This window comes from Anguilla rostrata, chromosome 9, assembly GCF_018555375.3.
Source record: "Anguilla rostrata isolate EN2019 chromosome 9, ASM1855537v3, whole genome shotgun sequence".
NCBI classification, from domain to species: Eukaryota; Metazoa; Chordata; class Actinopteri; order Anguilliformes; family Anguillidae; genus Anguilla; species Anguilla rostrata.
In genome coordinates, this window is record NC_057941.1 from 10,335,537 (window position 1) to 10,361,433 (window position 25,897).

Here is a 25,897-nt window from a genome sequence, read left to right on the forward strand (position 1 = left end):
CCCCAGTAAGGGACTGCCCCTGCTAGTACGTCATCGGACCAACGTTGTGTACCAAAATCAAAGGAAGTAGTGTGGTACTATAATCCTGTCCTAACCTTGTACACTGCATGCATTCAGAATGTGAAAATCAAATCAAATCAAACAGACTTTATGAGCCAAATTAACAAAACGTATATTTTGGGGAACATCAGCCAGCTCCACTGGTTTTAAAAATTACAGAACAAGATGGGAAAAAGATGGGGAAAAGTCTGTAGACCTCTTAGCAGACATTGGACAGATCAGTGGTCTGCCACGGCTCTCTTTCTATCTGGAGAAGTGCCAACAGCAGGAGGAGGGCTCAGGTTGTGGATTTCATCTCTCTTCCCTCTCTGCCCATTTATTACCCCCACCTATCTGCATCCTGCAGGAAGAGAAGGCGTGGAACGTGACCGAACGGGGATGTGTCCCTGAGCCCAGAGTAGGACTGGTGATGGAATGAGACAGTCTTTCTTATTTTTTATCATTTCAAAAAAAAAAAAATCTAATCAGATCTCTGTTGGGAGTTCTTGGTGTTTCTTTCAGATGAACTGCAAAGCAAGAATGGTGCAGTGTAGCGGAACTGTATCTGATAACCAGTTTTTATTTTATTTTTTTTTTGCTTTAGTTTTTTTTTTTCTGTGTTCCTTCCTTTTCAGCGCATAGCATTCCCAGGGCTATCACACTACAGAGATCGTGTCAAGCCTTGTGCGCTGGGATCAAGCTCGTCTTTAAAAAAAATCGCTCATACCGACAAAATCAGACCTAAAAATAGCTCCAGCAAATCTATATTTAATGCTCCGCCTCTGCCGCACTTTGCATTTTAAACACATTCCGTGTGGGAGGGGTGTGTGTTACCCAGCCTCCGTGCCCCACCCCCCGTCCCCGACTTGGAACCTCCTCCATGATTTCACGCGCAGGCATCGAGCGCACAAACACACGCCCACGGAAGGAAGAGTGGGACATTTCAGATCCTTCTCTCTGGCCCCGATCGGGGCCCTCTCCGTCGGTGTGTCTGTGTCACCCCTCTCACCTCCCGCCATCAAACGGTCACGCCCGTCAAACGGGGCGGGTCTTCCGACGCGAGCCGCCGTGGGGGCGAGAGATCTAACGAAGGCTACGGGAGCGGGAAATCCCCTGAAGGGAGGCGCCTCGCTCGGTAAACAGGACGCGCCGGGGTTCTGCTTGCTCTTGCCGGCGCCCTGCGCATCGCCGCGTTTGCTTCGCCGAACAGCAGGCAGCTCAAACGTCACACATTGTTTCCGTGAGGTTTTCCAAAGCAGATTATGCTCAGTTCTGAATGGGGTTTGACTGAAGCGTGTGGTGTGTTATAGAGAGTAGGGCTATTTAACTAGTGATTAGGGGAACAAATTCAGCCCACAGTACCCTAACCATTGGCTCTTTGACCACTGAAAAAAAAGTTCTAACAAATTAACTAATATGCTGTTAATATGTGACATCACCTGTTTCTTTCTTTTGGCAGTATGGGCTGTTATTCCTCTCACTTCCCAATTTTGGTTGATTGTAGACCTGAAAAATGTGTACTTCTGTATGGATTTACCTGTTTTATAAGGAAAATCATTCTTTTTTTTCTAAATGGATAAATGTCTACACATTAGAAACAAATAAAAGGTAGCAGTATTTTGGACTTGATAAAATATAGCAATGCATATTTTAAAACATGCACATACTACTCATGAAATTATTTTCTGTAAATTGAAAGGGGGAAATGTTTGGCCCACTTGTACCGTTTAAAAAATAATCTGCTCCTCCCATGAGAAAGCTGATTAAAGTCTACTCCTGTAATCTGACATGGGTGCTGTCCAGATCTGCGTGTCACTCTTCTCCCTCTCCCATTATATTTTATCGTGGTTTCCCCCATTTGTCCTGTCTATGCGGAATTACCAATCACTATAATTGTAGACCTGTCTGATTGCTGCTCCAGCCCCTCTGTTTTTGGACGGCTGGCGCTCAGGCACGCGTGTCCCCTGGGGGGTGTGCCGCGTAGTCAGTGTGCGCTTCCTTCCAGCTCCGCAGTCATTTTACCGGCCCGATTGTAGAGCCGTAGAGCCAGGTGATGCCAGAATCGTATTTGTTCTCTGCGGTTGCACCAGCTGGTCCACCACGGTTGACACATCTGGCACGGGTGGTTTACACAGGCCCTGGTGACCGGGGGGAGCGGGCAGTGGACACCGAGTCAGGGGTCGCCTTGCCAACCGTGGCCCTCCCTCCCTCGGAGGCACAGCAACCAATTGCACATCGCCTGCCCCCGCGTGACTTTTGCCGTCGATCGCCATTAGCGCCGCTCTCTCTCTCTCTCTTCTTCCTCACTTTATCGTTTCGCAAACAGTTCATTTTGTTTTCCTTCATTCAATGCCTTTGCGGGAGACTGTAATTTTTCATCCCCTGTGGGACTGCGCGCTTTTTAAAATCGGTATTGTCCATAGTAATGTGGGCGGTATTTTTTAGTTTACAGCAGTACTTATTTCCGCATCTCGTGGCACCTAACGCTCATGCACTCTCTCAGATTCTTTGCCTGCCTTTTACCAGCATTCAAATGTTCAATTTTTAATATTTTTTTTTATATACAGCTAAAAGCATGGTCAAGGATATTAACAAAAGTCTCTGAACAAAAAGCAGCCTCCGTTTCTGACTGATAGCCCGCTGCTTTCATTGCCTACATCGGTAGGAGTTCATGATAAATGCATTGCACTTTCTCAGCTTTTCCATCACTGCTATTCTATAGACAGGGGGACTCTTTTTCAGCTGTTCTTCTGAAGCACATAATTGGAGTGGAACAATGTTTCATTTATTTATTCATTTGCACAAAAAAGAAGCAGGTTTTCCATTTCATCTTTGCAGCAGTGGTGACCTCTATTTGTTTGTTTCTACTAACTTCTATCCCCTCTCTTTGGAAACCATAATGCTTAGTGCAGGTCTCACCCTCATTCTCTCTCTTGTGGTCTCCCTCACCAAACCCCCCCCCCCCCCTCCTCTTCCTTCCTTCACTGCAGAGTAGCGCTTAGTATTCAGGCAGAGCAGAAAAAAAAAACCAATAGTCCGCGAACAGTGCCACAAATAGCGGCGAGGTCGATTGAGCTGGGGCGGTCAGCTCAGCCTGGTCACGCACCCGAGGCTATTTTTAGCGGCCGCCCACCTTCGCAGGATCAGTTCCCCCCCCGCCCCCCCGCGCGGAAGCCGCGTTCTGCCGAGGCAGCATCTCGTGATGGAGCGTGCTGGGTGGGAGCGGCGGCAGCTCGTCGATTCGCGCGCGGCTCACGTGAAACCCCCACGGGCCGGAGCCGGAGCCGTGCGAGGCGCAAAAAAAACGCCGACTCCGTCGTTCGGGGGCTGGGAGATCGATACCGGCCCCGCGGCGCGAGCTCAGTTGGCGCGGTCGGGGAGGGGCGTGCGCGGAGACCGGAATTTCGGTGACTGATGGAGCCGTTGAGGTGATCTCCCCGTCCCGTCAGTCCTGCTTCCGCAGCGGTTCTGTGTCAGGCGATCCGTCAGTCAATCCCAAGAGTGCTCTGCCTCTCCCAGAGTGATCACTTTCAGTAGGGGAGCATAAACCCGATGGCTGATGAAGCCACATTAAGATTTTAACCATATCTGATGCCATCAAGTTATATCAATATAACTGTTTGATCACCTTCAGATTTCTATACTGTGGAATAAGAAACACTTATTAGAGGGGAAAGAAATAGATTTTCTTCTGTACCAAAAAAAAAAAAACTTTACTATGTGATAGTAAAATGATCAGATGAGTAGTTTGACCCTGTGAGAGGTGACAGGACTCCATACAGCATGTGTGCGTTTAAACTGATGTTTTGGTACTTAATATCTGAGGCAGTTCAAAGAACTGTTAAAATACAGGACCCTGTGGCCAGAAACCTTGGCTCCTGCAAACATATGCTGGTCACATTTTCATGTTTATGCTTTATGGTGCAGTTAGGACCCAGTGGTCAGCTTTTAGAAGTAATGGCCATTGGGGACCACAGATGTGCCTGATAACTATTCCGTTCCCTTCACCTCTCCCTCTGCACAGACTCGGACAACTCCCTCCTGCACTACCTGAGCGACGACAAGATCCTGGTGATCCAGGAGGAGCCGGAGGCGTCGCGGGAGAGCAAGCGGGACACGAGCCGGCGGTCCCGAAAGAAGGGCAAGAACCCCAGCAGCCCCAGCTATCCCATCAGCCCCTCCCTGCTGTCCCCTCCCGTCGGGCTGGACTCAGGACCCCCCGAGGGGCTGCCCTTCCCGCTGCCCGAGAGCAACACCGTGCCTCTCTACCACGTGAGTTCCCTCCCGTGTCCGTGACCGCGCCTCTGTGAGAAAAGCGAGGCCCGTCGAGGTCACGGTTGCACCGGCCGCCTCGGTTACGTACAGGAACACGCGTTCTTTTCCAGGTGCAAGGCTAATCGAAAGGGTTGGCCATGGTCGATAGGAAATGGGAAGCTGAATGTGCATGGCGGGCGGCAGAATGATGGCGCGTTGGGAAGCAGGATGCTCACGGCACGGCGCATCCCACCACATCACTTCCACACCTCGAGGGCCGACGTCCCGCGTCCATATTGGCCCCGCCCGCCAAATTTTGCTGGCTGCCAGCTCTTTGCCGAAACGTACTTAATTAACCGCCACGACTCACGTACGGTTCAGACCAGTCGATGACCCCGCCAGCTCGCCTCCGGCTCGAAGGAACAGCCCGATTAGCTGTTCAAAGCTGCCCTCTCTCTCTGGCGGGAAGGGCGCCCCATATTGCCTGCGTAGGTTAGCTTAGAGGCCGAGCCCCTGGATGGCGGAGAGAGAGCTGACCGGAGAGGCCTCTCTGCTTCCACAGGAGGTAAGGGGGCAGAGGACTAGAAAGCTCCTGCCACTCACATGCCGCCCGGTAATGACAGTGCTGTCCGTCAGAGGTGACAGTTACAAGACCCAAATGAGTGGCGGACCGCCTGGGTCCAGCCGTCCCCTGTCACAGCGTGACAGGCACTTTTACTCTGCTGCAGTGGTCTTTCTCAGCAGGGTACGAAAGGTGAGTGCCAGGAGAAAATGGGGCTTTGAATTAAAGTGGCACAGAAGTAAAGGAGTACAAAAGAGGAGGCACATACTGTAAACCTGTCCTGGAAAATTTCTGCATAACGAGAGGATGTGAAGTTCCTAGACTGGTTAACGACAGAAGGAGAAGTGGGCTTATTTTGCAGCATTTAGTCGACAGGAACAATAATTAACATACCCGCATTATCATGAGTGTAAATGTACTAGATCTACGTGGCCGGCTAATTTCCATCTGTAGTCCCTGGACAGAGTTGACAATTATCTCAATTTGTAAAAATGCAACAAAAAAAGAAACAGGCAATACAAACATGCAAAGACAGAGGAGCCCCCTACTATGTAGAAAGCAAATAAAATTAAATCAGTTATTAAAAGAGGAAATGCGTTCTTGTACAGAAGACAACCTGTGTGCTCATTGGCTGAGCTGAAGGATTTGCAGTAGGGCTGGATAGGGAATTGAAAGCTGCTGTTAGTTATGGTAGAGCAGGTACATGGGCTGTCAGCTGGGCTTCTAGCCCAGATCGGCATCACCAGTCAGGAACTGAGCTACAATGGAAAACAATGATGCAATTTCTCATGAGCCTCTTGGACACCCATGGGTCTCGGACAGTGAGAGCCAGTAAGTTTCATCATCCATTTTTTTTCTTCATATATTTTTAACTTTATTCCAGTTTTTTTTCATGGAATCATTGTGTGGCAGAGCAATGTGTGGGGTGGGATATGCAGGTTATACATTATTTACAGGTTCAAATCTTCCACCATCCATCTTCTTCTCGCTTCCGTGCTCATGACCATTACCCAAACTCTTTCACTTGGACAATGCTCTCTCACAGTGGTTCTTAACTTGGTCCTGGCAACCCACTGTTTATATTTTAAACGTACATCTTAACGTTTAGAAAGGCACTCTCTATGCAGAACTGCTTAGACAGATTACATTTTTTACAATCCATAAACATATCTGAACATTGACTGAAGCAATTCAGGTTAAGTACCTTGTTCAAGCCTACAACAGCAATGCTCCACCTGGGAATCGAACCTACAGCCCTGGAGATGCCATCTTAGTTCCCTAACATTATGCTACACTGCTGCACTGCTACTCATATTTGAATTGATTCCATTATAGACTGGCAGTTCAAATCTGTGTGGTCCTAATTATTAAAGGTGTGGAAACCTCACGTCAAAACAAATGGCAGCAAGCCAAACTTTCTTGGTGTCAAAATAAGTTTAAGCAAAAAAATTCTGATGGAAATGAGTCGTTGACCTAAAATGATTATGAGACTGGCTGTACAACAACCAACATACACAGGGGGCCTCCAGGACCGAGTTTGAGAACCACAGCTCTGTCGAAACTCAGTCGACGCACGGATGCTAACCTTCGAGGCCCCTGCCTTAGAGCAGTACATAGCCTTTTGTTTCCCCACTTGGTGCAGCTTTGGCTAATTCATCCCCGCGCGACACCGTGAAACAGAGGTTTGCCTGGTGAGAGAGTTTAGATTGTACTGAGGTTTATCTGAAGGTGATGGGTCCTTTGAGAAGCCACGGTTGAAAGGTGCTCTTTTTGTCACATTGGGTTTGAATGACGAATGAGTCAGAGGCCCGGAAAAGATGCCTGCAAAGTATCTCTCCTCTCTGACAGGAACAGGAAGTGTGGGTTTGAGTCTGTGTGTGCGCTGCCAGCGTGCGACTCTGCATCCGATGAGCCTGTCTGTCTTCTGTCTCATTTGCAGAGAGCCGGAGACACATTGAGGGCAGAGACTGACAGGTAAGTGGACACTTCCTTTTCTCAGGGCTGTGGGGCAGCATTCTAATCAGTCTGAAAAGCAGATTGTTTTCACAACCTTAGGAAAAATGATTAACTCCTAATCAAGTTATTATTATTATTCATTTCATTGTTATCATTGCCTCAGTGTCTTGATTGTGTAGTTTCACAGCAAAAACCAAGTCAACAAGTCAACATCTTAACAAGTATTTTAGTCTAATAGTTTTAATTTAAAATATTATTTCTATTACTCTTTTGATGAATAAGAAAACAGGATTATCAATAAGGTGAGGCAGTGTTACTCATTTCAAGATTTGACTGTGGGGTAAGACCGTGTTCCGTGTTCCAGTTCCGTGTATTATGCTGATGAAACCTCAGGTGAAACAATACCTGTTTCTAAATCTTTAGAAATAAAGAAAGATGTTTGCAGAACCCTAATTACTGTCAATCATGTTCTTTTGAGTGTAGGTATTTGTAATTATACCTCAGCATCACTTACATCATACCTGTGTATCTCAGAACGTGTCATTAAAAATAAATATATATAGAGTGATCCTAATTATGTTTATTTTTTGCAAATTAAAGATCTTATTTTAGTGAGAACTTAAATGGAAAAGGGAACATTGAGGTGCTATTTTCAGCACGCCATGAGAAGGTATAATTTATTGGAAAAGATGTGGGTCACTGTTACGGTAGATCATATTTAGATAAGTGTTCTCAGAAAAGCGTATATCTATAAATATAATGGTACCTAGTTCAGAACAAAGGGTCTAAAGCATTCTACAATGGGGGATAAGTAAGGGGGGAAATTCATGGTGGTTTGGTAGTGTTGGGGTTAAGTTCTGGCATGTTGTACGAACTCTGGCTTCTGCACCACACCTGCCTGTAGCTTTGAACACTGTGTCACTGATCAGAGTGACCAGAAGTCTTGTACCTCTCATGCAGTACGACTCATCTGAGGCCAACAGTGTGAGTGTGTATGTGTGTGTGTGTGCGTGTGTGTGCATACGCTCCTGTTGCTTATGTGAGAATGATACAACAAGAGAGAAAAAAAGAGAGAGAGAGAATGAGAGATGAGGAGTGGCACGAGGTTGAGGATTGAGACACACAATTCATTCATCTAACATGTACAGTACAAGATCTCGCATCACTAATTTTGAAATGTTGTCTTGCCTGGTTGGCCATAGACATTTTCCCATCAGCCTCAGAGTGGAACAAAGCGCAGTGTGGTGCACAGTAGCGCTGATTAAAATAGTGAGGAGGGGAGAGGCTATTGCAGAATGCTAGCTTGCGGTCTTCCGATAAAAACACAGGGCTGTTAGCTGAAAGGATGACTGTGAGTTACGGTTGCCTGTTCTGTGGTTCTCTGAATCTCTCAGAGGTGACGGCACTTACGCAAAAAAATGCTTCCCACGACGATCTTTCATTTTGTCATGATAGCACATCGAGCTTATGTACCGAAATAGAATAATGCAGTCACTGAAATTAACCAACTTCATTGGCAGACTTCAGAATTCATGCATTTGGCATTTATGTGAGTTTTACTTTTGTAACTCACGTTTCACTCACAGTGAAGCAACGGAAAGGTGAACCTACCTTATTTGTTCAAATTTCAGCGTGTTATTTCCTGTTTTCTTTCATTCACAAAAGAGCAAATCAGTGTGAGTTTATATTAGCCTATATATTTTCAGTGTGGGTTGTACTGAAGACTGAGCATCACGGAGTAGATTCTCGTAAGGGAGACACAGCACTAGGGTTGGGTATTGAAAAACGGTGCCATTTGGCACCGACCGAGTTATGTCGGTCCTACAGAGTATCAAATTTTTTGGGAAAAATTGGTGCCATATTTTGATACTTTACGGTAGACGACGTGAACGCTATCGCAGCCAGCCAATCACTACCGGCGTTGTTGTATACAGGCGACTTTAACATTGTTAACCACGTAGATTGCAAATATTTCAAAAATATTTGCAATCTACTTCGTGTTATTATATATGATCATCTGATATGTATGAAAATGCCCTCACATTAAAGCTTCCTGTCTGCACATTGACTTCATTGCCATTGTATCCTTTCAATCTCAAAGTGCTAGAGTACAGAACCAAAATAACACAATGTGTCACTGTCCAACGAATTATGGTGCTCACTGTATAATCATTTATAGAAAAGTAGTTGGCCGATAATCCTATAAGGTTTTCATAATATAAAGTATCGGAAAAACTATTTTGAAGGTATCTTATCGAATTAAAGGTATCGGTTTTGGTATCGGTATCGAAAATTTTCGAACGATACCCAACCCTACACAGCACAGTCAGTAAAGTGGAGGCTGGGTTTTAGAGCACAGTTCAGCCAAGGGGGTGAGAAGCCAATGAAATAATTATGAAGTGGAGGTAAACAGGAAGTAAATACCGCCTTTTTAAAACTGCAGGCATGAGATGACCCAGATAAGGGGAGCTCGCCTGGGCTGTAGAGAGAGGTGGGCTGCCAGAAATGAAAGCACAACATGGAACTTGCATATGAAGTCATGAATTGGCGTGTGTGTGTGTGTGGGTGCCTGTGTATTTGTGTGTGTGTACAATAGAGTACACTATTTGTGTGTGTGTGTGTGTGTATACAACAGAGTGCACTATTTGTGTGTGTGTATATGTGTACAGCAGGGAACATAAGACAAGAGTGCGTGTATGTGCACGCTTGTGTGTGTGCGTGCATATGTGCGTACAATAGAGTGCAATATTTGTGTGTGTATGTGTGTGTGTGTTCATGCGTGCGTGCGTGCGTGCGTGTGTACATGTGTGCGTGCGTGCGTGTGTACATGTGTGCATGCGTGTGTGTGTGTACATGTGTGTGTGCGTGTGTGTGTACATGTGTGCGTGCGTGTGTGTGTACTTGTGTGCATGTGTGTGTGTAATAGTGTACAGAGTGGGAGAGGTCTGGTCTTCCCTCCATATACCTCCTTCAGCTCAGCTGACTAAAAGACTATGGACCGGTGCCTCCGTGTCTTTAGGAAAGCAGTGTCCAGATGGTCACCCTGGCAGGTCAGCAGAAGGCAGAGCTGTACCAGGAACTGCAGAGAGCTGATGACCCAGCATCATTGATTCATCACAGCTAAATATGAGCACCATTGTTTGGCTGATTGAGAGTGTTGGCACGGAGCGTGCCTGAAATGCAGGGGGCCCTCCCTCCTGTGAATGAGGTGCGACCCTGCTGGTTCACACGTGGAATCATGTGACATTCTCTCTCTTTTTATCCACAGGTATGCTAGTTCTGGCATTGAGAGACAAGGAGGCTCATCCATGAGGAAGGTAAATGTTGCTAATATTCATTTCAGTGTTACACTCTGCACATGTCTCTGTAGTAGAGTCTGAAGATTGTAGGACAGTCCTGATCGTAGCATCATATACAGGGAAAAGTGCATCTGAATGTTACTAACATGAACATGAGCTCAGTGCTGGAGCATTGATATCAATGTCTACATAAGCATTTTTAATGAGGTACAGTGTAAACGTACACAGATTCAGGTGGGTTCATTTTTAAACCTAAGCTATGCTCATGTAGCAGTTCCAAGCCTCGATTTTACGATTTTGCCTTTGCCAAACACAGATGGGAATGGGAAACAGGTGCAGTGAATTACAGCAGTAGTCAGTCCTTCAGTCAATCAATTTGGGCCCAGTGAGCCTCTATCTGGAAGTGCATCATGGCCTATGATTTCCTGCTGTCTCTCCTACCTCCTGCTGGTATCTGTTGGTTATGGCTGTTATCCACCCAGGGTGCTTCTGCTGATCAGTCTGTTTTTCTCTCTCTCTCTCCCACTACTCCAGTCATTTCACTACGCCTCTTTAAGGACGAAAACCAAAAAGAGACCCAAAGGTGAGGGCCAGCGAGCGGAGGGTGCTCCACACCCGCAACCCCTGAATAGCACGCTCCACACCTGCAACCCCTGAAAAGCCTTGAAGCAAATCACAGCGAATGTGCAATTATTGTTGCATTCACGCGCGCGCACACACACACACACACACACATGCACATGCACACATGCACACACACCTGCTATGCATTAAGATCCAAAACTTAAAAGCCTGACTGCAAAATCTATTTTATTGTTATCAGTATTTAGTATTACACTGAAATAACTTTAATAATTTCAGTATAGAATATCTAATGAAGGAGTTCCCCTTCCAAAATAAAACCTTCAATGGCAGAGATTTCACTCAGGAAGTGATGGAAGGGCTGTTGCACAATGGCCACCCTCTCTTTTCATCTCTTCTTCAGGCAAGCTCCTTTTGCAGGCTACTTTGTTGATTTTACGCCTCAGCTGATGCTTGGAACTTTATTACAGCTTCATCGCACATCAGCCGATTCGTCAATGTTTGTGCCAGTATTTCATTCACACGTACCATAAAGCCAGTCATCCCCCACCTGTGCGTGTGTTTACCACTCAGCTGAGCTACAGATCAGTTGGGATAGCGAACAACGCCACGACAGACTCCCATAATGCACCCTGAAACAACTATCAACTATATTCAGTCTGTAAAATAAAATATGATATTATTTGCCATATCTGTGAGATGTGCAGGCATTGATAGGCCTACGTAGGCTCTGTAGGCTGCAGAGCACCACTATTTTTCTTTATTGCTCTCAGGTTATCTCAGATTGAGTCTCCGTAACACAATAAGCATGGTGTGCTACATTTAGAATGGAATCACAATAATTCCCGCTCTTTCGGTTATTTTGACGACCAAAGACATATTACAAGCTGAATTAAAGGTGAAGTTAAATGTGACCCCATGGTGCGACCCCAGCGAGTTTCATGCCTGAATATGAACATTATGACAAAAGATTAATGTTCTGGTGATAGTAGTGTTGGGGAAAAAAATGGTTCACAAGATAATATGGGCTGCAGCTTTACTTGTTTTAACAAAGTTGGCCCATTTTCCTCTGAGCATAACTTAAAAAAAATAATTCTAGCAGCGGTGCCAGAAATGTTTCTGCAGCCTCTATCTTGGGGAAATAGTGGTTTTATATGGGATGTGTCAGATGCTGATTTCAACATGGAACTTATTTAATCGACAGGTTCTGTCCATTGAAAAAAATGTTCACTATGAACGGTTTGCTACATTTTGTAGCATTCCTCTGAAGACGTTTTGTGGGTGTGTCATGAAGAGAATGTTGGATCAGCTGGGTTGGTGGTGTAGTAGAGTAGAATCAAATTTGGTAGAATACCAAAATTAGAGCTCTAAGCAAAACTCTAGTCTTTGGTAAAATCACTTCTGCTTCCCCCACAGGAAATGACACATAGAAACCAGAAATGATACTGTATACCACACTAACTCTCCAGTGGTCTATACCTATACACTACTCCCTCAATATGAGGTAAAGCTTGATATTAAAATTAAAGAAGTTATCCCAGAGATCTAATGTAGGAATGCAGAGATGTGCCTCTGTCCTGGTCTTCGACTTTCACGAGTTGTTCCGTGACATTCAGGGGTTGCTCCATGACATTCAGGGGTTATTCCATGGAATCCAGGGGTTGTTGCATGAGGTGCAGAGGACGTCTGGCATTTCTCAGTAGCGCTGTTGTTGCGCCAGTGCAATGTCAGAGCAGCGGTGCAGGAACGCTGCGCGTTCGGCTGGGTCTGCGGCAGGTCCGGTGAGCCTCTCCTTTCCTGTCCCGCGCGCCAGGCTCTCTCACCAGCGCCAGCCGACGGCGGATCTCCTGCAAGGACCTGGGGCATGGCGACTGCGAGGGCTGGCTGTGGAAGAAGAAGGACGCCAAGGGCTACTTCACCCAGAAGTGGAAGAAGTACTGGTTCATCCTGAAGGACTCCTCGCTTTACTGGTACACCAACCAGAATGTAAGAACCTTCCCCCCCCACGGCCTCGCTCGCAACAGGCCCGCTTTCATTCGGTGCAGACGCTCAACGCAAGGCCACTACTTCAACTCGATAAGTCCGCCGATGCCACACTCCGCTTCCCTTCCCAGGCCAGTTCAGTGCTGGAAAACCCAGTGGTTGATCAGTTGAACTGCTGTAAAACATTTTGATGAGCCCCTGACTTACCCTGTTTGTTTTAAACAGTGCTGCTTCATTTGTTTATTTAATTACTTTTTGGGCAAAAAATGGCCAAGTTCAGAAGGGGGTCCTAGGGAAGTCACAGAGACTACCTAGACACATTCATTTGTGCTGCAAAATAATGCAAAAAACTATATCCGTTCTTAGATTACAGTTTACGAGTACAATCTTTGGGAAACTGTAAAAAATGCTCAGGTTTTCCTGCATTATTTATTAGCTTCTGCTGTGCCAGGGAAGGAGTAGGCAATACTATTAATGATAATAATATGAATAAAATATTAGCTCAGTGTGTATAAATGCTCTCAGCATCCACTGACCTTAAACACTGAGCATGTTTTGGCACCTTACAGAGCCAGACTCATTTGATGGGAACATGAACATTAAATCACCTTCAGCGGAGAGGTGTCAGGTGCTGCTGGGTGGCTCATCCTGTAAAGTCACTGTTCTCTTGCGTCGATGAGGTCCATGGTCTGGCATCTGTTAAGGCACTTTTCTACTGCGTGCCTGCCATCTCACCTGCACCTCTGGGGAAACGACGTTCCCCTGTTAGCTTTTTTGGGGCTGTCGGTCCAAGCCAAGCCACGCTCTCACATTGCTCTTATCTTTCCGGGCGCAGACTCCCTCTGTCTAATAGATTCTAGCAGCTCTGCAGCTACACTCTCATGCTTATTCCTATCTTTTGAGAATGCCTCTCGGAGTCAGTGCATTATGAGAGACCGTTATAACACCTACATCCTCCCAGCGGACCTGCAGTCCACCGCTCATATTCTCTGTAATGTCACACTTTCGCTCTGAGATATGGCCGCCGGCAGAGTCTGTCTGAGGGACATCTGAGGTAACCGCTCACACACTCTCTCTCTCCCCCCCCTCTCTCGCTCTCTCTTTCTCTCTCTGCTTATTTCCCTGTCTCTCTCTCTCTCTCTCTCTCTTTCTGCTATTCCCTTCTCTCTCTCTCTCTCTCTTATCCTCTCTCTCTCTCTCTCTCTCTCTCTCTCTCTCTCTCTTTCTGCTTATTTCCCTGTCTCTCTCTCTTTGTCTCTCTTTCTTCTCCCCAGGATGAAAAAGCTGAAGGGTTCATCAGTCTTCCTGAGTTCAGGATAGACAGAGCGATTGAATGCAGACGGAAATTGTGAGTGCCCCCCCCCCCCCCCCTTCAAGACAATTTTGTGTTTTTCCTTTGAAATTTTGTGAGGCCTGTGGTGGGGTGGGGTGGGGGGTGGGGGCGGATGTGGGGGTTGGTGTTTATAATCTCAGGTGAAAAGGTCAGGTGGAATAAATGTGGGAGGATCTGACAGATGCTGACATGCTTTCACAGACATCTGTCTGATCCCCCTGTCTGAACTTCCCGTGCCTTCTAGCCCAGGAGACGCGTGAGCCCGACTGCTCTTTAAACAATGCAAAAACAGGCAAAAATATACCCAGTGCTCAGATTGGCCAAAATATTTTAGTGGGAATAAAAAGCTCATTTTCCACCTGAGAGACTGATTAGCTGTGAGCTTGGTAAACTGGCAGATGGCGGAGGGGCCGTTTTTTTTGGGCAGAACTTCAGCTGTCTGAAAAAGAACAGCCTGTCTCGGGGAACTCAGACGTCAGCCCCGCCCACTGCACAGAACATGAGGAAGGGGTCTGTCTGTTCGAGTACTGTCCTCCAAACACCATTCAAACCACTGAGTTACATTACTGTCCTTGAGTTGCCGTCTTTAAGTGACTTCAGTGAGACTGTACACACGCCTTTTTGAGCTTCGATTGGCTTTATTATGTTGTGCTTCACAAGGTAATGACATGCGAAAGGCACACTGGTGGTCTTTGATTAGCTAATTCTACAGGAATGTTCAGTCCTTGAGAGGGACCAAGGGCATGACGAGAGAACAGGGGTGTCAAGAGAGAGCATGGTCATCTACAGAGAACAGGGGCATCTAGAGAGAACAGAGGCATCTAGAAAGAGCAGGGGTATCAAGGGAGAGCAGGGGTATCTAGAGAGAGCAGGGGCATCTAGAAAGAGCAGGGGTATCAAGGGAGAGCAGGGGTATCTAGAGAGAGCAGGGGCATCTAGAAAGAGCAGGGGTATCAAGGGAGAGCAGGGGTATCTAGAGAGAGCAGGGGCATCTAGAGAGAGTAGGGGTATCTAGAGAGAGTAGGGGCATCTAGAGAGAACAGGGGCATCTAGAGAGAGTAGGGACATCTAGTGAGAGAGCAGGGGCATCTAGAGAGAGTAGGGACATCTAGTGAGAGAGCAGGGGCATCTAGAGAGAGTAGGGACATCTAGTGAGAGAGCAGGGGTTCATGGCCTTTGCTGTAATGGCAAAATGATAGGAAGTGGATCAGAGCACAGGCACATTGTGGATGCGATGGCTGAATGATTTACTAACGCATGACTATCACTGTTTCTCTCCCATAGTGCCTTCAAAGCCTGCCATCCCAAAATCAAGAGTTTCTTCTTTGCCACGGACTGTATGGAGGAGATGAACAGGTATGCAACCACAGACTGGATTTACTCCTGCCTTCCTCGGTTGTTCCAGAAATTTAAGTAAAAAAATGTAAGCTGTATTACATGTTTGAGTCTGGACTCGAGGCAGTAAAATAATTTTTTTGCCGCTCCCAAGTGTAAAAAAAATAAGGGGACCAGCTCCCTGTCTCTTTCTGTTTGAAGAAGACTAATGAAGGGAATGCTCATTAATGTCGCAAAACAAATCCACAAACACAGTTTACACATCCCTGAGCCTCCTCGCCCCCCCTTCACAAATACACTCCATGAATAAGTGATGTGAAAAGAAGCGAGGAACGTTTCTCCTTCTTGGAAATCAAAGGTTTCGAAAGTGAGTTCTGCCAAAATAAAAAAAAACAAAAATAAGCGTGCTGACAGCTGACTGTGCATCCTCCTCTGAGTCAGATAAGTAGATCTGGGACCCGAAAGCCCTCCCCCCCCCTCGTTTTCAAATCTGTCACTGTACGAAATTATTATCACAAATCCAAAGCCTGGTTAAACCCCAGCGACTGTTTGCCTTTCATCCATAACTGGACCATCTGCTGCTCATTAACACATCACCATAGTGATGTCTTTCCACAAATGAGATAATGCAGAACTGATTCCCCCCCCCCCCTTCTTCCCCACCCCTTGGAAATAAGTTTAATTTAAATTGATGAAAAAGGGAACAGCAGTAAAGTCGCATTTGGGTACTAAAACGTGATGTGATTGTTGTGGGACATGCCCATCAGCACTTGTACTAGACCGTTGGTTCCCAAATGTTTTTAATCAAGTTCCTTTGCTTATTCTCCTTCCTCTACAAGCGCAGGTTGTTATACAGCATGATAACCTACAATTTTGTAATGAGCTTAAATACAGTATTTGAAGCCAAACTGTTTGGTTGTTGTATGTTTCCACAATGGTAAGCAATGCTCTGCAGAAGAGCTTCCAAAAACGAGCAGGGTGATGTATTTGGTGATGGCTGATGGAATGATTGTGACAGAGAGAAAGCAGGGGAGGGACGAGAGACTGTTTCTACGGTTCTGGAGCGTAATGTACACAGAACTACACAGGTTTTACTCTGATGTGGGGCAAGGCGCTCAACCTGAATGGCATTAGTAATTATGCAGCTGTATAAGTGCTTATGAAATATAAGCTGCTTAATTTTGAAATATAGTGTAATGGTTCTCCTTGCATGGGATCTTTCTCTCATCCCTTTTGTTTGGATTGTGGAGAAGGAGCTGTCCCGGGGTTCTGAAAGTCAGCACCACCGTGGAGAGCAGCGGCGCAGCCCAGTGCTACATTCGCTCAGTTCTCAGCCTCACTCAGAGCTTGCTGCCGCTAAATTTAGAGTGATGACAGTTACGACCGGGAGACGTAAATTATTTAGCTTCGCGTTCGTCCCAGAAAGAAGTCGAATTGGCCTCCTTATTCTCCTCTCTGCTGTGGAGCGACTGGAAATAGAAAAAAAGTGCGCAATTTAAAGGCCCGCAATTTAAAAACTCGAGAACTGACGGGAGATGATTTATTTATGTTTTACGGTGGCAGCGGCTGGGATGTTTGTAAAGCTTAAAGCGTGTCCTTCATGGCTTTCAGAATCGAATCTTTAATAAATAACTCCTACCCGAGCGCACGCTAATAAAAGCAAGAAGTGACGATAAATGGGAATGTCATAAACTGCTCTCAAGAAATGAAAAAAAAGTCTTCGAAAATGTAAGAAATTGCAAATGGTAGAAGTTGTAGCCGATAGAGTGCGTGTACTTGACTCCTGAGATTTGGATTATAATATTTTCTTCTAATTTGGGCTCGGTGGCACCCGAGCCTCATTCAGATTCTCTGCTCCCTTTTTCCATGCGTTTTGTCTTCAAACAAAAAGAAATCAAAGAAATACAGATCTTTTCGCGATGCTCTGCCAAGATCTGATTACAAAGAGTGCTAAAACTTGAATCGCAGGGGGATCTTAGGGGTCAGTAATTAGAGCTCTTTACATCTGCTGATACGCCGTCTTCTGCGTGGCTACTGCTTGAGTCTCCAGCTTCATAATTTATGTCTTTTTGCTTCGTTATTGTGTCACTGTACACAGTCTGGGGTTGATCAAAAATTCCCTTTTCTCCGACTGAGCAGTGGAAAGGAGAGGAGGGCAGAGGAGGGGAGGAGAAGGGGAGAGAGGAGGAGGAGAGAGAGGAACGGGAGCGGAGAGGGAGGGAGAGAGAGAGAGAGAGAACATGCAACAGGATGGGGTTGAGCGGAGGAGCCGTGAGCTTTTAGGGCGTGCGTGCCTCCGATTTCAGTCACAGGAGCTGCCGAGAGAGAGAGAGAGGAGAGAGAGAGAGAGAGAGGGAGCGAGAGAGATAGATTCATTGTACCATTCTCAGATTCATTGTATATAGTTGTATGTTGTAACCACTGCTTTGGCAACACAAGTGCTTATATTTGTCATGCCAATAAAGCACTTTGAAATTGAAAATTGATAGAGAGAGAGAGAGAGAGAGAGAGAGAGAGAGACAAAGAGAGAGAGAAACACACAGACAGGCAGAGATTGACTATGACAGTCAAACAGCAAACACACACCTGGCACAGGCATACAGGTGAGCGTAGCCCCGTAGCGCACGCTACGTCCTTCACAGTTCACCGTGCACCCCTCTGTATGCTCACCCCTCTGCTCTCTCCCCCCCCCAGATGGATGAACCGGCTCGGGCTGGCCGCCATTGGGTACACGCCGGACGACAAGGTGCCGCGCCCTGACGAAGGTGAGAGCGAGCGCCTCCAATCGCAGCACGCCGCCAATCGCCCGAGCTCCCTTAAACAGCGTCGCGGAATCCGCGGGAGCTAAGCGCCTGGTTGCATTCACCCCCGTCCGTCCGTCCGTCCGTCCGTCCCTCCCTGTGCTGAACGAATACGTGTGTGCATTTCAGATTACTGGAGCGAGAGTGACCAGGACGAAACAGACGGCTCGATGACTCTCAAGCAGGAGGGCCCGTCCCCGCTTTGCGACAGCTACCACCGCACCCCCTCTGTGAGTGCAGCCGAACTCCAAAAAAAAACCGGGCATGCCCTCGCAAGCTTTCGCACGCATGACTCCTCCTGAATTACTGGCTGCCAGACACCCAGGTCAGACACAGACACCCAGTGCCTACCCAGGAGAAAGAGCGAGGCTCTGTGCTTTAGTAAAACATCAGTGGCGGGGAGAGAGGCCCAAGCTTCTGCTGCTCATCTCACCGCTGCCTCTCGCTCCAGCCTGACCACCGCCATCACACGGAGCACGAGGCAACCTCGTTTCTCACCACAAGAGGGAGCTATAAGATGTAAAAAAATTGCATTCTGCATGTTCCTCCTGGGAGAAAACTCAGATCATATTTTGTTTTACATTTTTCAAATAGCATTTAGCCAGACAAATAAAGGTTTTTTTTTTTCTATCCTCCTTCTGAATACAGGATAAAGCAGAGAAACTTACAGATAGAGAAGGGAACCACACCACAGAAAGTTCTATAGCGGTGGAGAGTTTTTAATCTGAATACAAATCAACTTTGGTCTCTGTGGGGGTAATATTTTTTTTTAATGCTCTCAAACACTTTCTGAATACTTGAAGACTTAGATTCTTAGAAATCTTTTTTCTGAGATTTTTTTATTTCTAAGAAGTTGTTACTTATTATTTCAAGACCCTGTCTATTCTAGGATATTTTTATCCTCATGCCTCTAGCAGATTCATGAATTGCTAAACTGTATTGACTTGGGTTCCTTTTCAAACTGCTGCAAGGTCACGTGATATCGCAAAGATGTTTTTATGCTTTCATTTCCAGCAGAGATAAATTTATTTATTTATTTTTCATTCGCATCTTTGAATGATGACATGGGTTCTTGCAGGTTCATGCAGGTTCTTTCAGGTTGGCGCAAGTGTTTTTCCTCGGTGGTATGCCCAGTTGAAACGCTAGTCCTTGGTTGAGTGACACAGTAGAATAGAATAGAACCCTGACCGGGCAGTGCAATGGCAGTTCCACGGGGCAGCCCGCACTGGGAGGCAGGGTGCTGGTCAGGGAGGGAGGGATGAATGTACGGTCTGACCTGTGGTGAGCTCATGGGTCCCTGTCTCCCTCCCAGGTGAACTCCTCCAGCCCTTTCCCCGAGCCCAAGCACGGGCGCCACTTCTCCAGCGAGTCCACGTACTCCCACTCGTCGGCCGAGGACTCGCGGCCGGACGCCCCGGGCAGCACCCACTCCTCGGGCTGCCGCTCCACACACCGCGAGCGCCGCTCCTGGCAGGACCTGATCGAGACGCCGCTCACCAGCTCCGGCCTCCACTTCCTGCAGACCGTCCCGGCCGACGCCGAGGGCGAGGGCGACGCCGGGGGCGGCGGTGGCGGCGGCGGCGGCGGCGGCTGCTACGGGGGCACGATGGGGGGCGGCGGCTGTCCCGCCACGTCGCCGGAGCGCCGGTGGCAGGCCACGCTGCCGGCCCAGCGGCGGTACCGGCCCAACCGCGACGGGCCTTTCCCCCTGGTGGGGAGCGAGGAGCGCGGGGCGCAGGGCCACTGCCGGGCCGCCCACAAGCAGCGCAGCCAGAGCCTGCCGCGGAACCGCGAGGCCCGGGGCGCCAAGGCGGGCCTCGGCTCGGCCCGGCCCTCGGACGAGAAAAGCGAGGACGACGAGGTGCCTTTCCACACACACAACAGCACTGGCAAAGAAGGTGAGACCTCCACCTCCGAATCTTCCCGCAGAATTCCCTTCAGGGGGCGGTGCCCTTCTGGCCCTGCGGACACTGACTATCTACCTCATTAATATTCAAAAGTATTCATGAGCAGGCGGGCCCTGAGCTTGTCACGGCACCGAATGATAGCAGCTATGAAGATTATTAAATCTTTTCTTCTTTTTATTCCGGTCTTTTAGATCAGTTTTGTTTGGGGATTGTTTCTGCCAGAACCACGTTCAATGTGGGTTCATAGAGTGCACATTTACATTATTCATCACTGCGAATCCACATGAAAAAACATGCGAGTTAATATTATAACAAGCATGGTGAGTGTGATGTGACTGCACACACAGAAGAAGAAAAGTATAGAAGTGCTACGCATTGTAATGTAAGTCACAAATACATAATGTATCTGAAGAGGGGCAAAGCTCACTGCTTCAGCTCAGTACATTCGCTCATAACTGCTGGAAAGGTTGTGTTTTTACCAACTTAAAACAGGATTGTTTATAAGAATCCCCCTTGTCTTAAATAAATCTCATTATCTCCAAGACTATATACAGGACAGACATGGTTTAAATCCTGGAATATAGAGCACATTTTTACTGAAATGACCAAATTCCCTGATCCTACGGCATCTCATTCAGTTTATACACAGGACATATTTATTCTGAAAAACAAAGAACAACAAAAAACAAATCCAAAAATTGTTTTATGTTATCTTTATTCTGTAGTGATTACATGTACTTCTGATTCGGGATGAAACCAGATTTCTTTTTCCAAATGTACCCCAGTATGTTTACAGTTTGAAGTTGATTGACCAAAGCAGTAAAATCTGACGTGTTTTAACAAGAAAAGGCCCAAGTGTCCAAGAAGAAAGAACAGACGTTTCTGTCATTCTGTCATTTCTGTCAACAAAAGTATTTTACGGCAATAGAACATCAGTATTACATTATGTACCAATTTGTTATTACAGAGACTAATAAAGTATGACCAGATAGTGATTTTGTAATGTTTTTCACCTCCCTATGAATAGTCGAATGTGAGACATGTGTCTCAAGCTTGTGTTGGGTCACATATGTTAATCTATTTTCAGGGGTGAAATATTAATTGGCAGACATTTTCACACCAGAAAATAGAAATATTATGACATTGTTCATTTCAAACCGTGGATTCTAGCGAAACACACATTGGGGGTCATGCCAGGAAGAACCTTCTTCTAGGGAGTACAGAAAATGTTCCTTTGTAAATAAATGAAGACATTCATGAATGAACATGACCGTGAACGTGTGTGTCATGCTTGCCCCCTCACAGAGTATCCGTGTGAGGAGCGTGAGGTCACGGACGGGCTCCAGCAGCTTTACCGCTCGCTGGAGCAGGCCAGCCTGTCAGCGTTCGGTGAGCAACGCCCCTCCACCAAGCAGGAGTTTCGCCGATCCTTCGTCAAGCGCTGCAACGACCCCGTCGTCAACGACAAGCTGCACCGCGTCCGCGCTCTACGGAGCACGCTCAAGGTACGCGCCGCTTCAGCAGCGGCGTGAAGCAGAGGCGACCAACGCTCAACGCTCAGATTGAGTGCTTGGTCGGCTGGTCGAATGGTCGGTGGGGTGCTTAGTTAGTTGATGGACTGGTTGTATTGTTAATTGGTAGGTTAGTTGATTGAGTGCTTGATTAGTTGGGCAATTGATTGGGGTCAGTTGGGTGGTTAATTGGTTAGTTGCGTGTTTGAATGATTGGTAGGTTAGCTGGTTGGTTGATTGAGTGCTTGGTTGCTTGGTTAATTAGTTGATTGTTTGTTTTATTCGGTGGTTAACTGTTTGATTCCGTAGTTCAAAAACTACAACTATTTGATTAGTTGGTTGGGTGGTTCATTGGTTATAAGTTTCAACGGTTGTTGGGTTGATTAACTATATGTACATCTACCATGAGAATTTTATCTGCTTGGTTAGTCCAGTGGTTTGTTGATTGATTGCACTGATATATGTAGAGAAGTCACAGTGTGATATGCTTTTGCTTTGTGAAGCTCTATCCATTTATGTCCCATCTCCTACCTAAATATATTTTCCTCTGCTTTATTTAGGCCAAAGAGGGAGACCTGGCCATCTTAACCCAAGTGCTGGATGACCCTGCCCTGACCTCCAAGAAATTCCGTGAGTGGAAGCAGCACCATCAAGAGCTGTTCCTCGACATCTGTGAGTTCAGCTCAGGCCCCAGGGACTCCCACAACGGGGCAGCTGAGCTCTCACCGCTGGCCACGCCCCTCCTGACCCACACCCACTCCTTCATTGAGACACACGTGTGAGACACAGGGAGGGGAAGGGGGGGCCTAACCTCCTCCTCCTTTACCCCTCTGCCTTCCCTCGCACCCCCTCCCCGCACCAAACCAACTGACCAACCAACCACTGTAATATGTGTAAATATTGTACTGAGGACAGACGGAAGAAGAGAGTCGTGGTGTAAATACTGTGGATTAAATCAAGGAAAGCCCCACAGGGTGCCCTCTGCATGCCTGACAGAAAGTATTATCCTTCCTTTATCTTCTGAACTGACAAACAAAACAGATAAACAAAAGCTAAAGAACTAAAGAGAACTTTTCTGGCTTTTGCTGTTGCAGAGCATTTTTTCCTCTTTATTTTCCTTTTTTCCTGGTCCTGCTGATAGCAGAGGGAGAACTGTAGCAGCAATATGAAGGAGGATCATTTCCACCACAACACTGTATACTTCTGTACCCAGTTTCACAACCACAGCTCTCAGATACCACAGATTTTTTATAAACATTTATATTTATACTATTATACTAATACTGTTATTTGTTTTTAAATGCAAGCTTGTGTAAACATGGAGGAAAATTTGGCTTATGGAACAGAGTGCAAAATTAAGATTTTCGAAGGGTCTCTACCAACTTCAGATTTGGGGATTCATTTTTATGACCACAGGTCTTATCAGACGGTTGTCTAGAAGTTGCATGAGAGTAACCGTGCATCCATGGGAGTGCGTAATATGCAGGGAGAAAAGTGTTTAAAAGTGTTTGTCTAGAAGCAGGCCACTCTTTAAAACTGTGAACTATCCTTGTGAATGCAATCTTACGATTCTGTCTATGCAGAATCAACTTTTTACAAATCAACATATAAAAGGACTAAACGAAACAAAACAAAAAAAAGAATAAAAAAAACGGAAACATTGCTTTGCGCTTGAATGATTACTGGTTGCTTTGTCTGTGCTGTTAGCTGCTGTTGGTGAACTCAGGTCTTTGGTTCAATTCAGAAATGGCTTCTGTGGGTGGAACTCAGGTCCTTGGTTCAATTCCAGAATTTCTTGTCCTAATTCACCATTTCTGAATTGGCTTCAAATCCCTGTCACTTAGCATACAAGTGCCCCTTATAACAGATTAAAAACATGTTACAACATGACATTAAATTATAAGGAATACATTTTCATATATGTCAGTATACAGTATGTCATTGAATAAATTCTGTTTATATTAATGCTGAAACATTTTTTTCTGTAACTGTGCATATATTGTAACATGTTTTGCAGTCTATGACAATTTCTGTATATGAACACAATTACCTAAATAAATGTAACAGTTTATATATATATATATATATATATATATATATATATATATCTCACAACATCTTCCGGCATATCACATATATGTTTAGGCATATATGGAGACATATAATTATTTCACTCTATATAAGCCTTCCTAAAAGGGTTAACATTTGACTATTGACTTTACTAGTCTGTGTTGTAGACTAGTGGACTAGTGGATATTGACTGGTCCGGTGTATTTGTGTGTGTGTGGGGGGGGGGGGGGGGGGAGAGTTAGTTAGTGAGAGAGAGAGAGAGAGAGAGTCTTAGATAAAAAGCAGGTTTGCTGCACGAAAGTAAATTAGTCCTGTCCATTTCAATTAGCCCTGTCAAAGTCAGAGAAAGTGAATGTGCTTCTGTGCAGCTTTAGTGTATATGGGTATGTGCCATAGAAATCTATGATACAGTATATGCTCTGTGGTATACACACACACACATGCATGTGATCCAGACCAAGAGCCTTTTTTCATAAACCCATGTACCCACAGTCTCATACATTTACAATACAGAACACCACTGTATGCAAGCGTCTCCCACTGGCCTTGCAATAGGGGAGTTCCATTCACAAACATATGCTCCATGCTTTCTCCAACATATGCTCTATGATACTGTGTAACTGCACATATATTAGTCCAGGTAGGATTTAATATTTGTATATCCATATTCAGTGATACGCATATGTTTTCACAATATAGTTTTTTGTTTTTTCTTTCAAATATGTGTTTTACTTGTATATTTTTTGTATATATTTCTTCTGTAGTAAAGACCAAGGGGTTGATATTGATAGATCGGTTTGTCCCTCCACTGAATCTTACTGAAAAATGACAGATGTTTGTAGTCCTCTCTGCCCCTCTATTTAGACCATATACAAACTGTTCCACAGAATGTCTGATGTTATGGTAGACTGAAGAAGTGTAATATTGTAGCTCTTTTAAGCCGTAAGGGAAAGTATGCATAAATATAACTGCTGCTGAAAAATCGTGCTTTTTCTGATGAAAGAACTGTTATTGTAAAGGAGGAAATAAGACTTATCTGTAAAAAAAAAAGAAAAAGATACTGTGTTTAAGAATAACAGATGCATTTATTTTTGAACTGTTGAATGATTGGCTTTCTTATGCCACAAGGTTATGCCATGCTCAGAAAACCAGGAAGTGGGGAAATAGAGATTCAAACAATCATAAAATTATATAAAACCTCCTGACCGGTAAACTCAATATACCAAGAGCCTCTTTGGTGTAATTCCTGTTCCACATTCAGTCTCAGTGTGCTTCATCCTTAACTCTGAGTGTCAAGCATAAGCAAATTTTACTTTTTGACACTTCTACAAAAAAAAAAATGTTTGGTAAAGAGAGAGAAAAGCAAGCGTTGATTTTCTCTCTCCTTGCCAAACATTTTTTTGTGAATGTTGCTCAGAGGTAAGGGAAAAGTGCAGTGTGAGATTATACCAAATCAAGCTCTTGACTCCACATCCTGAATTTTCAGGTGTTATTAACGTGGCCAACCTCGTGGCAGTATGTACTTAAGCCTGAACACGTTTTTCACTGTATAGCTAGGACCCTGTGGTTAAGCCCCGCCCCACAAATACACAATATTTATATTATATAAACAGAGGACATGCGCAGGAAATGGCCATTCATTCACAGTTTACCTACTGTAACTCTAGACTGTTTTTGCTAATCTTTGACACCTTATGCCTCACCCTAGTCCAAGGGGTGGCATTATTTTTATTTATTTATTTATTTTTTTTGCTGAAGGCGCTGTACAGTATGTACCAGTGGAGCAATTTAGTTCTCTAGTTAAGAATGGCCAAAACAAACAGTGTGTTTTTCAGAAGAAAAAAGCACTTTAAACAATTACATAAAAGTACACGTCCTATTGCGGATGCGTCAGAATTCCCTCTAAATTATATGCATGTGTTGAACACACAAGTGATATTTAAATGCGAAATACTGGTAACCAAAAAAAAAAAAAGAGATCATTCATTATGTTTTAACCAGACAATGTGCATTACTGTTGTAAATACAATCATGCCTTGTGTACTGGCTGTGAAGGTTGTAGGAGAATAAATATGTGTGTATATTAGACTAGTTTTGGTTGCCCTCCTGGAGGATGCACCATAACACATCTGACAAGCAGGAGATATTCAAAATCATGATATAGCACCATGAGAAGATTAGGAGATAATCAGCATCACAACATGAGTAAACAGCTATAGGACTGTGTGCCACTTTTTTACATTATCCATTCCTTTGATAATTGTT

General features: G+C 45.5%; 1 protein-coding gene across 1 annotated transcript in view; it reads left to right on the plus strand.

The window, feature by feature from the left end:
• Positions 1–24,688, plus strand: part of LOC135262546 (connector enhancer of kinase suppressor of ras 2-like) — a 68,046-nt gene extending 43,358 nt beyond the window's left edge. The window contains exons 15-26 of the mRNA XM_064349560.1: positions 4,064–4,311; positions 6,795–6,829; positions 10,080–10,128; positions 10,645–10,693; positions 12,506–12,678; positions 13,950–14,023; positions 15,293–15,364; positions 18,038–18,108; positions 18,274–18,374; positions 19,457–20,042; positions 21,357–21,556; positions 22,123–24,688. Of these exons, the coding sequence (XP_064205630.1) occupies positions 4,064–4,311; positions 6,795–6,829; positions 10,080–10,128; positions 10,645–10,693; positions 12,506–12,678; positions 13,950–14,023; positions 15,293–15,364; positions 18,038–18,108; positions 18,274–18,374; positions 19,457–20,042; positions 21,357–21,556; positions 22,123–22,344 (1,880 nt within the window). The 3' untranslated portion in view covers positions 22,345–24,688. The remainder of the gene's footprint in view (positions 1–4,063; positions 4,312–6,794; positions 6,830–10,079; positions 10,129–10,644; positions 10,694–12,505; positions 12,679–13,949; positions 14,024–15,292; positions 15,365–18,037; positions 18,109–18,273; positions 18,375–19,456; positions 20,043–21,356; positions 21,557–22,122) is intronic.
• Positions 24,689–25,897: the final 1,209 nt, after the last annotated feature.